This window comes from Candoia aspera, chromosome 5 (assembly GCF_035149785.1).
Source record: "Candoia aspera isolate rCanAsp1 chromosome 5, rCanAsp1.hap2, whole genome shotgun sequence".
Classification (NCBI taxonomy): Eukaryota; Metazoa; Chordata; class Lepidosauria; order Squamata; family Boidae; genus Candoia; species Candoia aspera.
Genome location: NC_086157.1, coordinates 98,273,977 through 98,291,320, shown reverse-complemented (window position 1 = coordinate 98,291,320; position 17,344 = coordinate 98,273,977). Strand labels below are relative to the sequence as shown.

General features: G+C 39.3%; 1 protein-coding gene across 1 annotated transcript in view; it reads right to left on the bottom strand.

Moving 5' to 3' along the window:
- Window positions 1–391: 391 nt before the first annotated feature.
- EXPH5 (exophilin 5) overlaps window positions 392–17,344 on the bottom strand; it is a 57,580-nt gene continuing 40,627 nt past the window's right edge. Inside the window, exons 4-6 of the mRNA XM_063305807.1 lie at window positions 14,521–14,578; window positions 10,292–10,415; window positions 392–6,542 (exon numbers count right to left, since the gene is read on the bottom strand). Of these exons, the coding sequence (XP_063161877.1) occupies window positions 1,738–6,542; window positions 10,292–10,415; window positions 14,521–14,578 (4,987 nt within the window). The 3' untranslated portion in view covers window positions 392–1,737. The remainder of the gene's footprint in view (window positions 6,543–10,291; window positions 10,416–14,520; window positions 14,579–17,344) is intronic.

The window sequence follows — 17,344 nt, the reverse complement described above, 5'->3', positions numbered from 1 at the left end:
GATTACTCTAACAGGGGTTTTACCTGCCCATGCTAGCAAATGCCAAACAACTGTCAGCATTAATGAGATTGGGTTGCAATGAAGGGATTTTGCTCTTGACTGGAATTACAGTTACAGTTTTGTTTGTACAGGTAGCATGCTGTAAAACGGCTTGGATACCTAGAACAGAATTTCACCAGAAGGAGATTCAGGCTTGAAAATTAATCTCAAAACAAAGAACATATCTATAGTGTCCAAAAGAACAAAATCATGAATGCAAAGCACAGAAAGAATACTAAAGAACAATTTTGTATGCATGTAAACATATGTCTGTGCATGACTTTCTGACTGCACTCTGAACTTGTCATACAGAACAATTTTCAATAAAGAAGCTTCAATAAACTTTTACAAGTCTTATTCCAAAGTCTTTTTACAGTACAAAAGGCTATACAGGTTAATTAGGCCATATGCCTCCTATGCACAGACTTTTTTTCCCCCAAAGAATTCACATTTAAAGAATGTATTTTTACATGTACAGATAATTAAGTATAATTAGAATCTTACTGGAATAGTTTCATGTACATGAACCAAAATATAAATATATAGTTTATTAGTAATTTCAAGTGTAACAGCCATACTAAACTAATATTTAAAAGCATACTGTACATTCAATTCATACATCTACTTCTTTAACGAAGTATTAAGCATTTCAAAATAATGAATTTTACATACCATGTCGATAGACTGATTTTAAAAACTAAAGCAGAAATCAGTGAACACTCAGCACTTCAAAATTTCACTGTTTTGAATTAGAGTCTCTTGCAATAGCTTCAGCATGATTTGAAACTTAAGGATAGCTACCTCAGTGAAGTAGATCCTTTCATCTTAATGGGGTTTCTAACACACACACACACACAGACACACACACGGTTTCCAGATAAAGGGGCATATGCTCAGATAGGATATTAAATAAACACATATTCTCAATCTTCTTTTTTTTTTTCCCTAAAGCTTACTGATGAAGAAAGTTTAGGGTTGTTGAAACACAGAAGGGCCACAGATGAGTTAAGTGCGAACATTCAATTGCTGATGAAAGCAGCCGTGTTATGATTATGATTACAGTATGTGCCAAAGTTCATTCTGCTTATAAGAAGAGTATGAATGATACAGGAAACTGCCCAGCAAAAGCTGGCAACCCCATTTGAGCACCAGTAGGACAATTCCTTTATTTTTTCCACTGCCATTAGAAATTCAAATTTATGGTGATTTTCCCTGTTAGAAACAAATTCTGACATTTTTGAGCTGAACACTACAATGGCTAGGTTCACATAATTCTAAGTTATGGCTTACTTCACCATGGTTTATTGAATAAACCACAATTGGTTGGATTTAAACAACACATAAAACAGTACACCACAGTTTATAAGCCACAGTGACTGAGTTCACACAGTACCCTAGCCTAAAACCAAATACGTTACGTCTTCACGCAGCTTCTAGAACATGGGCATTCTCCAAATATGTGGACCTTAATTCCAAGAATTCCCCACTTTTATTCACATTTCTTAGAATTCTAGGAGTCCACATATTTATGAAGTGCCAAAATTGTGGAAGGCTTGTTTAGTGCAGTATGTCAATTTAGTCTGAGATCAAATTAGCGAATTTACAGAAATCTACTCAAGTTTTCAGTCCCTACTATTTTATAAGCTACCAACCAACAAGTCAGCAAGCAGGTAGTTGCTTTCTACATATTTGAGCTCCTCAAAGTTCTGATTCTTTCTCATACTCATGCAGATAATATTCGTCATCTGTGGTGGTGTCAGAGTCAGAATCTGAAGAATATGCAGAGGCTTCTTCATGGAAATCAAGAGGTTCATTTGGGAACTGTTCTGCAGCGCTTGATTTCAACAGCTCCAGCCCACTTAAGGAATACCCATCTTCCCTTGGAATAGACCTGCGGTTCTTTAAAAGACATGGATTCCACAACCGTCCTTCTGTGAGTGACCTCTTTATGTTATCCAAGAAAGCCTGCTGTTGTTCTTTTCCAAAAATGCCAAATTCAATTGATGGGTACATGATACGTCGTGAACCAAAGTTCCTATTATTCTCGTTGTACGTGTCCCAGTTCTCATTTTCATCACAGGATAACAGTTCAGAATAGGACTTGAACTTCCGATTGTATCCAGGCTGTGTCAAGCTGCTTTTCGGGGTCAGGTGATCATGGAGTTTTTGTGTATAGGAACATTCAGAAAAATGTCTTTCACGCTGGGTTTTGCTGAGATTTAGAACTGGCTTGATAAAGGGTTGGCTTGCATTTTTAAAAATGTCTGACTGCTCATTATCTTGATAATCAATGCATTCTGCTTGTGAAGTCAATTTTTGCAGTGGATAAATACTTGCCTTTGAATCATTTTTAATATATGAATGTTTATCAGATAAAAGTGGAAAAGATGAAGGCTCACTGACATTACTGTGAACTCTTTTTTTGGGGTAAGAATCCGTAACAGTGCATTTGGAGAAAATGGGATGGTTGTTATTTTCTAAAACTTTACTACCAGTCTGCAAATTGTTGTTTAGCACAGGCATAATTGATTTTGGAAATAAGATGGTGGAATTTTGGATGGTCTTTATATTTTTATCACTTTGCCCAGAATGTTCTCTTTTCTGGTTGCACAAGTTTGTAAAAGGCCTCCTGTCTTCATTAGTTTGCAATTTCTTATTTTCAACCTTACTGAGCCTTGCAATAACAAATTCACCAGGTAGAGAAGTCTGATTCTGATTCTCATTCCCTGTTTGCTGGGAATCATCAGGTGAAATCAACATGGGATGAGGGCTGCTGTTATCTAATGAAATTGCATCATTTTGTGAAAATATGCAACTTATGTGTGGCTTGGGACTTGAGCTTTTCTTACTAGAAAACTTTCGACTTGTTCTATACATGGCTGCCAGTTTGTTTTTAATTGAGGACCTGTTTTTTCTTTTTTCTATATCACTAACTTTATCTTTAATGCAATCTAAGACAAGCTTGTTTTCAGGTAGTGAATGCTCAGGCAGGTCCTGTGTAATACCTGAATGCTGATCCTTAAAGCAAAGGTTCTGATTATCCACACAGATTCTTTCAGATCTCTGTGAATTTGTGCAAACTTTGTGGAGCAGAGGATTTTGAGGCATCTCCTGCTGTTGAGGTTTTGAACATTCCACCACATTCCCTTTTGGTTGAATAACTGGATTAACTGAAAAAGCTGCATCCCCTGGCAGTGTTGAATTCTGGAGATCTGAATGCACCTTGATCTTTGAAATGGATGCTTCTTTTCTGACACTTTCATTTCTTGGCTGAAACCCATGTCCCCTTTCAGAAATAATGCGGCAGATATAACGAGCGCTTTCTTTGACCTCTGCAGCATTTCTGTTTTTTTCTTTACTGGCACTTACTGGGGTGCTGACTTCTGGATATGCAGTGGATTTTCCGTCCTGAATAATGTCAGTTAAATTGGAAGAGGGAACGCTTGCAGATGTTTCAGCAGATGGCTGACTATAACAGAGACTCCCTTTTTGAACATTTATTGCAGAAGAAACTGCAGAAATATTCCCTAAAGATGTTTTGGTACTTTTGGAGTTCAACGAGTTAAGATGTAAGTTTTTATCAAGTTTTGATGCTTCTGCCCGTGGAGAAGAGTCCCTGCCAATACGCAGGTTGGGCAATGTATTAGTAACAGTGTCAACTGTTTCAGCCTCTATTCTGCTGTGTTTGGGGTCACCTGAAGAACCATCTACAGTGGGCCTGTTGGAAAATGCAAGTGCTAGATCTTCTGCTCCCAGTCCAATTATTTCTTCTCTGTTATGCCTTGTACATTGTGCCTGAGAAGGGCCTGCTGTTCCCACAATGGGATTTGGAACTTGGAGATCTTCAACAGCATCGCCTGCATTTTTTGAATCCCGTTGTAGATCAGGAGGAGTAGGCATTTTGTCAGGAGAAATATTTTTTTCTCCTTTTTCTAAGCTAGATGGAAAAGCTACTGTTGCCATACGGACACGAACTTCATACTCCTTTTGAGGGGCCTGAGATTTTTCTGGGGATGAGGATGAATCTGTCTTTTTGGCATCCCCTAGAAAGACATTGCACAACGTTTTTGAGTGTTTCTGTGGTAAGGTATAATAAACCGAAACCAGTTCATGGTACTTTACATTATCTTCCTCTATGCTAACTGTCAATGTGCTGGTGGTTTTATATTGCTTTAAAGGATTTCCTGCCTCTGATTTCTCCTTCTCAGAAAGAACAGAAATTGCATTTTTCTCTGCAACAAGCATGTCATCTCCTTTTTTCTGTTTGCTGCCAATTATATTAGGAGCCCCTGATGGACAGTTAGGAACTTGAGTTAACCGCATGTGGTAATGTTTAATTTGTTTATTTTTCTCATCAGCCATTTCTTTGGGTGACATGTTTAAGGATGAGCAGGATAAGCTGAGCAAAGAGCTTTTATCCCCCTTACTTGAATAAATATTCCCAATTCTGTCTGATACACGTGCTTCTGAATTATCCCCCACCATCCTCTTATTTCTGAAAGGGATTTTCCTTGTAGGTGGAGAGATGCGTTTTTTAGATAGATCACTGCCATCAATACTAGTTGATTTTCGATGTAATGTTTTATACGTCATAGGAGATTTGAGAGGGCTGCTGCTGGGTGAGCCACTAATACTATTACTAGATGTATATCTAACAAATCTATTCGGTTTAGGGAGTGTTTCAGCATTAGAAACTGGGAATTCATTGTTCGGAAGTCCTTTGGGGTCTTCACTGAAAACAGGTAAATAGGTTCTGTTTAACAACTTGTTAGAATTAAATTCTTTCAAAGCTTCCAACTGATGTTCTTCTCGTGGGTAACTTTTTGATAGCTTTGAAGGATTAGCAATCAGGTGTGGGGCATGTGCTTGCTCTACACTATTGCTTTCAGCCCAGTTATCTTCATTTCTTTGGCCATTTCTACTGCGAATATTTGATAAGCAAATGTTTTCAATGCGTCTTAAGGAATTTGCTTTGGCTTGCCTTTTTGAATTTAATATAAAAGGTGGCTGGAGGGATGAGCTCACAGGAGGGGTAGCTGGAGAAGAGACTGTAGATGGAGACACCTGGAATTCTGTTGGATTATTTGCATTTACTTGTCCAAACACTTGACTTAATATTGGTTTTTTTATGTCCATCCTATCCACTTTGTCTGACTGATCAGCACCACTCCCCTCTTCCATGCCTAGTATTTTGGAATTTTTCTTGGTTTGAAAGGATTTAACAAACGTCTTTGAAGGAGCTTGACTATCTCCACTAAACTGACTTCGACTTGGTGCTGCATTTTCGGTTGGGTTCCCCAAAGGAGCTGAGACATATGTTGGGCATTTTTGCATGCCTTTTGCACGCTTTAAAAAAAAATTGTTGATTCCTCTTCCTGGATGATCCCTAGTCCTTGTGTATTCTGAGGCACGGTTATGCACAGGCTCACTTTGCCATACGTCTTTTTTTTCCCCATAGTTGCTTTGCTGGTCACTCAGATTAGTTGGAAGCTGTTCAAAGTTTACATTAGGGACGTGGTAAGCATCACTGAAATACTGGTGGTTATTACGTCTAAAAAGGTACTCCTCTGTTCTTCCAAGAGGAAAATTGTTTGGGGGCAGATTCATTTTATCATGAAATGATGGGTACCTGTAACATGATTTTGAAATATTTTTCAGTGGATGTGACACATGATTCTCCCGATTGTCAAAACACAGAGGATCTATACCTCTATCAGTGAATAAGGAATGGCTTGTATTTGGTACTACTTTTCTGTAATTCATTTTTGACCTATAAAACTTGTATCTTGTATTCTCCGCTGGAGAACAAGGATGTAAGTCCTCAAACTCGGAGTTAAATTCTGTTAATGACTGTGTTCTACGAAGTCTGTCTGGATGTACCGAATGCCTAGGAGACTTTGGCATATTCCATACAATAGATGACAGAGGGGTCCGTCTGGAATGACGCCGAAAGGTTGCTTCTGTGAAGTCCATATTGCTTTCCAAACCATGTTGTAAGCTACTGGTGGAAAACTTGTCAGCAGACATCAAAGATGAGCGCCTTGTAAGGCAAGACAAAGAGAAACTTCTGCCCATTGTATCCTTGGACATGAAGTTTTTAGGACCAAATCCACTACTGTGTGATCCTGATGGAAATTCCAAACTATATTCTGAAGAATGTCCAAGAGAACAAGTAGAATATCCTCTCTTCAAAACAGAAGATCTTTTGTCATACAAATCTCCATATGTGCACTTTTCTGTGTGATGCTGCTTTATGTATGTATCATAAAGCCTCCTTGGTCTGAAGAAAGTGTTGTATTTATCTCTGCCTCTCAACGTCCTTGTTCTATCTGGTAAAAACAAGTTGTGGTCATTTCTCTGTACTTCTCCAAGGAAATTTGGTCGCATAACAACGGAATGCTGATGGATTTCTGGCACTGTAGAGCCATAGTCAGTTGGAGTCCTTCTATTCATAGTATCTTGAGATTGTTCCTGTGCCAGCTGGTTATCCAGACTGTCCAAAACTAGTGAATAGTGAAGAAGGAAAGAAGGAATTAATTTTATTTTTCAGCATTGACATAGACAATCAACCTGTTGTGACTTACTGTTCTACATAAAAAAAAAATCCCTTGTACAGGTAGTCCTCTCTTAACAACCTTTCATTTAGTGATGATTTGGACTTATGACCTTACTGGAGAAAAAAAGACTTATGACCAGTCCTCACACTTATGACCATCACAGCATCCCCATGGTCATGTAATCACGATTTGGGCACTTGGCAACCAGTTCATATTTACAACCACTGCAGCATCCCATGGTTATGTGATCACCATTTTTTACCTTCCCAGCTGGCTTCCGACAAGCAAAATCAATGGGGAACCACACGATTTGCTTAACAACCACATGGTTCGCTTAACGACTGCCACAAAAAGGTCATAAAATTGGGTCAGATTCACTTAATGACTGCTTTTAATGACCGAAATTCAGGTCCCCGTTGTGGTTGTTAAGCGAGGACTACCTGTATATCTCTGTTTTAATTAAGCCACTAACACAATAGCAGATCTACTTAAGAGGTTTTGATCCACATTATCAGAGACATCTCTTAAACACACAATATTTATCTTTAAATCATTCTATGAGACTTTTGTCCTTTTTATTGAAACACAATTCTCGTACAGGTTAAAACAGGCTAAAATCATATAAAACATTACAAAGTCAGTAAACTAGATTGCATGAATGTTGTTCCATGTGGTAGTTTTTCTCTGATCTGAATTTAAAGCTAATGTGCTTGGCATGGCACATTCTGTTGAAAGCAGATTGCAGAATTCATAGCTGAATTCATTTGCATCCCTACATACAGTATAGTTGGATAAGCAAATATACAATTACTTGCTGACTGCTCCTTTGAGTTAAACTTTAAATCTGATTCCATTTCAAGAACATTTTCTAACTGCCAAGAATGCAGGGAGATTTTCACCTTGAGGATACAAAGTGTAATTATAATTTTTTGTGCTGCATGTATTAGCCTGCCCAGACCATTCCTTAGTTCACTTAAGAAAAAAAGAATAATCTTTTTCATATCAATCATTGAACAAAGGTACAAAAATAAGCACCCTAAAGGAGCAAAGGTCTAGTTCCCCTTAAATGGCTTGCTGGCCAGTTGTAGGCTCTGAAGCACCATCTAATCACACCACTGAAATTCAGCAACAACCTGCCAATTTTTGCCAGTGAAATATTATGTGCTTTTCAGTGCGAATTAAGGCCAATCCAGGCATTAATTCCCCACGACTGGGGTTTAAAACATTTATTTTGCCTCTTAGCTTCATCCCTGAAATGGAAAAGAACGGGCCTACTCTACGTACTCTGGTAAGGTCACCTTATCACCAGCCACACTCTCTATGGCAGTTTCTCAACCTTGGCAACTTTAAGCAGCATGCTGGCTGGGGAATTCTGGGAGTTGAAGTTAACGCATCTTAAAGTTGCCACAGTTGAGAAACACTGCTCTATGGGCTCAGAAGCTGAAAAAATGAGCACTCAAGTGTAGTCCCAGAGGAGAATAAAGTTTTTGTCCCTGTCCTGTGAGGAAAAATAGGAATATCTGGATTGAACTTGGGGAAAAAGACCAAGGAGAAGCATCATAAAGTTTAAGAGGATCCTAGAGTTTCTGGAGGAACTGCTGTGGCTTTTCCCATACCACTTGGCCTCCTCCATTTGCTTTTAGTGAGTGCTTTTCCTGTTTCCACCTTGGTGGCCAGTGAGGATTATAAAAGTGCTGCATCGAACATACCACAGAAACTGCACACAATGTCAAAAGAAAGAACTCTTTGCAAGTAGCAAGTAGATGCAGCTTTGGGGATGCAGAGCCAGCTAACCTCCTGGAATGGCCAGAAAGAAGACTGCGTATCTTTTGTTCTCCATTGGTTCAGCCACTTGGCCTTGTAAATTCAAGAGATTCTTTTATAGCAACATACTGATAAAACTGCTGTGTGTTGGTTAGCGGGGGGTATTTGGTAGTCTTCCTGGACATTGAGACCCAAACTAATGTCCCCCATGCAGCAACAGCAGTGCCACTGTAGATAACCAAGGACATGCTAGAAATTTTTACAAGGGTCAGTTCTCGTCTGGACAGATTGCACTAGTACCTGAAGGTAAACAGGATAGCTGTAGGTCTGTAGGTAAAATGGAAGGTAATAATCCCATGATGTGATCATCCAATTCATTTATTACTCCACTCAGAGGATCTAGGTGAAACTACAGGGCAGTCTGCCCCAGGCTGTTGCCCTGTAGACACATGAACTCTAACTTCCAGAATTCCTGGCAAGCATTGCCAATAGGCTGACTGGGAGCTGAAATTTAGCACATTCAGAAAGCACCAGCTTGGGGAAGGTGGCCACAGTGGCATCACAAGTGGTCCTTGTTTAAAAACCACTCGTTCAGCGACCATTCGAACTTGCAACAGTGCAGAACAAGTTATGTCAACTTGTGTCAGTCACAGTAACCCCGCAGTCACATGATCATGATCCGAGCACTTGGCACCCAGCTCGCAATTATGACGTCACAGCGTCCCACAGTCACGAGATCACCATTTGCAACCTTCCTTGCTGGCTTCCTACAAGCAAAGTCAATGGGGAAGTTGGCAGGAGGTCACAAATGATGACTATGTGGCATCCTTGCTTAATGACCCATGGTGATTTGCTTAATGATGGCAACCAGAAGTCTGGAATTTCGGTTGCTAAGGAGCACATTCACCTGACATTGCACTTTATGACTGAGTCACTTAGCAAACAAAAATTCTGGTCCCAATTTTGTTAAGTGAGGACTACTTGTATATAAGAATTTATATACTACTAAAACTCTCATATCTATCCGTTTGTAACCTTCAATTGGGCGAAATGGTGCATCATAGGACAACAATTTTTGAGCCAAGGTACCTCAAATGGGCTAACTTACAGAATGCATGCAAAATCTGGGACTCATTACTCCTGTGGGATTGAAATTTGGCAAGTTGTGGCTGCTTTAGCACTGCTGTGCTGCCACAGTCAGCCATGGTCACATGATTGTCATTTCCAGCGCTCCCTGCTAGCTTCCCACAAATCACTTGGGATGCTGCCAGGAGGTCAAAAGTCGATCGTGACTGCTGATGCTCCCTGCCAGCTTCCCACAAGCAAAATCAGTGGGGAAGCCAGCAGGAAGTTGCAAGTCCAAAGCCAACAGGCAGGTAAATGGCTGCTGCCAGGTGGGGGAGGAGTGATGGGGTGCCCAAGAGGTGCGGTGTGGGTTGGGGAGGGTGCATGGGGGGCGTGAGAGATGCGGCGCAGGTCAGGAAGGGTGTGGGGCTGCAGCGCAGGTCGGGGAGCGTGCAGGTCATGGAGAGTGTGCGAGGGTGTGGTGCAGGTTGGGGAAGGTGCGTGGGGCTGCGCGAGTGGCCAGCACGGTGCGAGAGCAGAGGGGCTGGGGAGGGTGTGCAGATGGGGGAGACTTACCTGAGCAACTTGCGACCTTCCCTGCTGGCTTCCCCATTGACTTTCTCCCTGCAAACTTCCTATAAGCAAAGTCAGTGGGGTAGCTAGCAGGAAGTTGGAAATTGCTCCTGCTCCCACTGCTTTTTTGCCCACCCGTGGTCATTCTGTTGATCTGTTTGGGTAAATATCTCTGAACAATGAAAATGATGACCCAACGGATCATGGATTGTCTAGTGTTTTATACAATTTTAACACTCTCATATCCAGAGTTTGCAAGTCATGTACGATGTGAGGCAAAGATATGAGTTTACCTTTTAAAAGTTCATTTTCCAGCTCCTCATTCCATGTTGACGTGTTGTCCATCATAACAGCTGTGTTTGCATCAAGACATTTATTTGTTGGTTCAGAGAGCAAAGAAGAGTTGCATGTCTGGGCCTATGAAGAGATCAAGAAAATAGAGATTTTTTATTCAACCAAGCAAAGCCACAAATACCTATTTCTTTATTACAATTATCTTCTATGGTAATATTAATAGCACCCTGGCTACAGTGGTGGCATTATTTCAACATTTGCAGATATTTCTATCTTTCAGATAAATTGCTTTAGCATACTTTAATTTAGTTCTAAACATTTCAACATTTTAAAACCCTGGCAAATGATGCAAGAATTGGCTACATCTTAGAACTGCAAGAAATACTGAGTAGAAATTCATAATTAGTTTTTCATATTCTGAGCTTTACAGCTGAAAAGCAAGTTTCTGAATGAATAGACATGCACTTCTTGAATGGGAACAGATATTGTTCAATTTATCACAAGTATTAAATTAAAAATATACAAATATCAATATCATTTTTCTAAATAAATCCTCATTTCTAGTACATAATTAAAAGAAAAACATCAATAGAGATATTGTAACACTAGATCCAAGATCCAACAATATTTTATTAGCTGATTATAATCAAATGTCTTCAGGGGATCTTGCAATAGGAGATATTCTTTAGCCTGATCAGGTTAAAATTCAGAAGTTCCTTCAGGTAGATGGGTGGCTACAGTATACAAGTTTATTCAGTTAATTAATAAAAATCAGGCCTGAGATAAAATATTATATTGTGGAGTGGTTTTGTTTAGCCATGCCTTTTGCTCTATTTCAGACTCCCACCCACACTAACATTTTAAAGTCTCCCCTAGATTATTATTTTTTAATTATTGGTCTTCCCCAAAACTCCCTTTTGTGTATGGATGGTAGCATTTTAGCTAAATACACTACAAACCCACAGTCCACAATGACTTCAGCATTAGAGGGATACATCTTCAATGTCTAATCCCCAAGGCACAGAGTTTCTCTGGATTAAAGCTGGGAGCGCACATCATGCTTATGTATATACACAATACGTAACCAACCTCTTCATCTGCTCTCAGAGCAGGGCCTAGGTGTCCTCCTTGCCATTACAGGCTAGCTTAAATAATTAAATTTGCCCTGCTTTCCTATCTGCTTAGTTAACAGAGTTTAGGAATCAGACTGCCCTTTGGGGACATGGCAATGCTTCTTGAATTCTCCAGTGCCTTGCAGTTCTTCAGCAGACTTTAGCAGGCATGAACCATAGTTGAAAGGCAACTCCTCGTTCCAACAAATATAATATTGTAGGTGTTTCCAGAAGGGAAGCTTAACTTTTGAAGAAAGACTTCAGTCTTTGGCCCACAAATGAGGGAATCACTGTATTAGATTAAAAAGTCAGAATACTGAACCAACTGTGTTGATGATTTCCAAGGACTGTCCTGCAATTCTTTTAAGGATGAAGAGGATCTTGGAGACAGAATTTCTCATGACAAGCCAGCGTGGACAGAGTACAAAAAGCTCTCTCTTGGTCCCTAAGCCCTAGCTTAAAAGAATTGCTCTTACCATCCAAGACTTACATATCTTCCAGTTGTGACATATGCATTGTAGTCACCAAGAGAGCCTAGAATTATTATGACTCTGGCCATGACAACAGTCAGTTGCAGTCACTGGGTATACTTGCATGTATGACACAACCACAAAACAAATTCAGAGCTACTTGTAGAAGAAAGTAAGCTGACTTCCGAGGGGCATTTTCTTCAACATACAGGACCATTTTCTTAATGTCAAAACAATGTTTCTCTATTCCTACCAATGAAATCTCACGAGTGGAACAGAGGGCAAAGAAACTAACAGCATAAGGATGTTATGATATGGGCAATTTTTTTAAACTCATAAATTCTTATCTTGTCTCCCATTCATCCTCAAAAGGTTCCCAAGCAATTCATTAAAAAAATGGAATCAATAATACAAAATGTAAGAACATTTGGGAATGAAAGATAAGAACAAACCAAAGATGAAATCAGAGCAAAGCAAGGTTTATAATTAGTTCATAAAACAGTGGGCTTTTTTAAAATAAAAAAGCTGGGGATATTTTAAAAAATTCAGTTATTTACATCAGAAGTATTACATGTTGGTGCTGGCAAGAAAAGTCTTAGGAATAAAATTCCAAAGACAAGGTCTTGATTACAAAAACCTCTTTCTCAGCCCCTCTCTCTGCTGGCATCTCAACTTTTGGAAGTGAGTCTGGAGAAGATCTTAAGTTCATGCATGAGCTAGTGTTCACCACCGTATGTTAGTTTTCAACCTTGACCCTGTATTACATATTAGAAAGAAACTGGAAAATTGGACACAGAACTCATGTTTTATTTCTTGTAACATTTAATTTTCTTTAAATGGTATTGGTGAGAGTGCACTTGCTAACTACATTACTCAGCAAGGTTTCATTCAGTACAGGCACTGTACAATCAGTTTTTGGATTGCATCTATTAAGAGCAATTCTGGTATAGTGATCAACCAAACAGGAGAAAGAATTCTGATCTTCATCCAGCCATTAAACTCAGTGGGAATCTTTAAGCCAAGCATTTTTCATCTAACTTGCCACATGAAGAAGGATGAGGATGGGGCAGACCACATTTATACCACCCTTACCCCACAGAAGATAAAAATATGATAAAGTATCTATGCTCTGTATCTTCAGAAACCATCCATCTATAGGCCCTATTTATCACCATGGAAGCCTTGACTTGTTCAGCCTCTATAGCAAGGGTGATCAGTTAGAGACCCTAGGGATCTATGAGGCTTTGCAACTATTGTTTGTTGTCTGAGTTTCCTCTGACCACAACTGACATAAATCAGTATTACGGTTTCTTGCCATTTTGAATACGGAAATATATAAATGCTGCATGTTTATTTATCTTTCATTTCTTTAGCAAACTTATTTGCTACCATTTCCCACTGAAGCCTTTAATAGACTTAACATTTAGGAAAAAATCCCTAAAGAAACCTTTGAAGCTCTGCCTCAACCAAGGAAAAAAGAAAACAGAAAAAATATGTATTTTTTATTTTATTTTATGAACTTAAATGGCTGTCTGTCTCACACTGTGATCCTAGGTGGCTCAAAATAACCAATAAAAGCAACCATATAGATCACACCTTTCCCACCAGGCACCAGAACCACCCATTCTATTGCCCCAGAACTCAACCCCATCCTAGTTCAATGCTTGGGAGAAGAGCCAGGTCTTCCCGGCTGTCCTAACAGTCAGAAATCACGCTGAGACGAGGAGTAGGTCTCTAGTGTTTATTACTGCTACATAAAACAGAATCCTAACAAACTGAAGAAGCATGGGAAAAACCCAGACAGATAAACCCCAAAAGTTAAGGCGGGTCTGATCTGTGTCTCTTTGAATGGCTGCTGGATAGAGGCCCCCTCCTGCTTGCCATCAGTACTCATGACATCGGCCTTCTGGAATGCTAAAAGGGTAGGGGCTAGGGGCCCTCTGAATCTCAGATGGGAAGCTGTTTAAAAGGGTTGGGGAGGCTACGGAGAAAGTGTGCCTCTGAGATCCCACCAGATAGCAACATTTGAGGGAAGGGACCTGGAGTATGCCCACTCTATGTGACCTGGTGGGGTGGGCCGATACCCTCAGGAAGAGGTGGTCCAGCAAGTAACCTGGCCCCTTGCCATGTGGGGCTTTAAAGGTGATAACCAGCACCTGGAATTGTAACCAGCAAGCAACTGGGAGCCAGTGAAGCTCACGCAACAGCAGTATAACACGAGTGAACCGTGGAGTGCCCAGAACTGCGTGCACTGCTGCATTCATGACTCTACCCAAATGAATGATAAAGCTTTACCCACTTTGCATCTTCCCCAATCCCTGTAGCCCTCCCTCCCCTGCCAAATTAAATGTCAACTCTTGATATACAACTTTCCCACTCCTATCTCCAGTGTCTTTGATACAGTTAGACAGGAGGGCTTGATTTGAGCTCCAGGACTCCTTCCTGCTAACTTGGTCTCTTCCTCATCTTTTAAAGAAGTTTCAATAAGTTCAGGGCCAGATCTGCAATGCTTCCCAATGTGCTGTGGAAGTATTAAAAACATGTCACATCTTGGTCATCACTAAGATTCTGCAAAGCAAGGAAGCAAATATTAAATGAGTAGTATTGTTCCTAGCACTGGGATAATAAAACTGTTAAGTGACTGACCGTTGCCATTTCCTCTGCTCTGAAAGATGTGTGGACACCTGTGGTCAAGTGGTCATATCTGCAAAGAAGAATTTGAAGTGTTAATTCTTCACAGCATGCAGCAAGACATTGCAAAGAATCAAAAACTACATATATTGTCTCAATAGCAAGAAACCTCACATTAAGCTACCCTGATAGGAAAACAAGATTCCACTGCAACCCTCAACATATTTTGGAGTCAGCTCCGTAATACACAACAGGGTGCTCTTTAAAACATGCATGCACAAAATTGAACTTCAAATGAATTAAGAATTCATTTCTATTTTTCTTACTGGATTCATGGAAAACACTGTATTATGATTTGTTAAATAGCCATGCTTTGTTAATTGAACCACAGTTAGCTTAATTCATGCACGTAAGCCATAATGCAATTTGTTTTGATTTGGTTTAGCATAGTAGTCTATACATCTTGGATATCACTGTAGGGCTGTAAAGTTTTCTGCCATGGGTATCACCATTGCTATGAACTACAGTTTTATTACAGCCATTTAATGGCTCTGACCTGTCTCAAACCCAGCTGAATTTCTGGATATTCTCTAAAGCCAATGTACAAAATTCTCAGTAACGCTATTATGCACTGGTTGTGTAAGATATGAATTCACATTCTCCCCATTACGTCTTCTCTCTAAAAGGAACCGGTTTACCATAATGGGTGATGTGGCAACATTTTTAATATATAAAAATGCAAACTATAATGTATCTACTGATATAAAATAAATTATCACTACAACCTGAACTAGAATTCTTAATCTAAACTTCTGAAGAATGTACATTTATATAGATGCTTACATTAGGGCTTTCTGAATGCTGATCACATCATTTTAATTGATTAATATTATATCTCAATACAAATTGCTTCTCTATCCAACACTCTGTGGTACCAATGCTGACATGGATTTTACTATGGCCATGTAACAAGAATAATTATTCCATATGTGCTTAGAAAAGTTATAGAAATATAATCTAGGGATAGGCAAACTGTAGCCCCTGAGTAATGATGCACAAAGTGTTTCAAATTCAAAACATTTCAAGTGTACAGTGCTGGGTTCCATGCTTAAAACACCCTGTTCCAAGTTCGAAACAGTCATGTGTTATAACAGTTATTCTCCTGACTATTCTGGAAAAGCTTTACATTCCAAACAGCAATACTTCAAGCTGGAAACACCTGTTTCAAACAGAAAACAGGTGCTTCAAACTAAAAACATTCCTGGAATGACTGGAACATTTCCAGCAAGACATCCCATCCTGAACCGGCAACGACAATTGTGATGTTGAACCAGAACATTTCACCCTAAAAAAAAAAGACCATTTTGCATGCCCCTCCCCGTGTCCCTCTTTTGTGGCCCTCAGAACTTCCCTCTGACCCTGACAGCTGGAAAGGAAAGCAGTCTCTTGCCATGTTGAAATAGGGAAATAGATGAAAACTGTACTGTAAGTCCTAAAATAAACATATCACAGTTAATAAAAAATTCTTTCCCAGAACGGACTAGAAAGCCAATCTTGCCTCTGAGAATTTGGGGACCCATTCGCATTATATCATCATCATCATGAGGCCTATCCTCACTGTAATTTTTATCCACCCTACCCTAATCCAACTGGCAGGAATATGGATGTGCTGCACCACATCGAACACAAATATCTTCATGCCTTACTAAAGAGGGTGCTAGAATTCCCAGAAAGCCTATGGCCAATAGCAAAGGCTGCTGGGACTTGTAGTTTAACAAGAACTTGAAAGGCCACTAGGTGCCTCCTTTCCAGTGGAAATGATGTGAATCCTTTTCTAAATGACATAAAAATATTGTGCAATATTTTTCACAGTTCAAGATAATGCAACTTGGAAAGCCATAAAACTAATACTAATGATTTTTTAAAAGTTGAATTAATTTCAAGAGGTCTTTAGCCAGAGTGGGACTACCTCACTACCTACCCCTTTGGTTTTTATTTAGCAAATTTCTGTTTTTGGATGTTTTAATTAATCCCATAGAAATGGAATGATAAAAGTTTGGGAAGTCATGATACACAGCTGAAAATGAGCACATCATGATTACTCTGAAGTAATTTTCAATATCCCATTTATTTATTAAGCATTCCCAGCAAACATTCCTCCTGGTGTTTATATTTCTACAGATCTATTTTCTAGCTGGTTTTCTAATTATTCCTAGAAACAACCCTCACACTGACACATGTCTACTTCTGAATAGATATGTGTAGGATTGGCAGAAACAACCCCAGAATAGACTTTGACAGAGAAAAAAGATAAAATAAAAGATGGCACGTATATTCACAACACATGAAAGTTAAATGGGAGCTAAAACAACATGTTGCAGAATGGAATGCACATACCTAGAAATTTAATGGATCCGGTACAAATACGGAATTGATATTCCTTAAATGAATGGGTAACCAAATTTTCACCTATTGGCATCAATTCCAATATAACTCAGTTAGTAGCATGTAATATAAATAAAATATAGAGAGAGGTTTCTTCAGATATTGATAGATGGGAGTCACTAAGTCTCACCCTTTGGGGAAAGGTGACTGCTCTCAAAATGAATATTATTCCCAGATTAATTTATATCCTGAGAGGAATTCCAGTTCATATATCCGGAAAATATTTTCAGAAAATAAATTATTTGTTTAGAAAATTTCTATGGGGTTCTTCAGAACTTTATTGCTACTACCAATTAATGAGGGAGGATTCTGTTTTCCAAATCTGGAGCTATATCATCATGCTTACCTATTGTCAAGTATTAAATACTGGAAGCCCACAACTGGTGTCAATTTT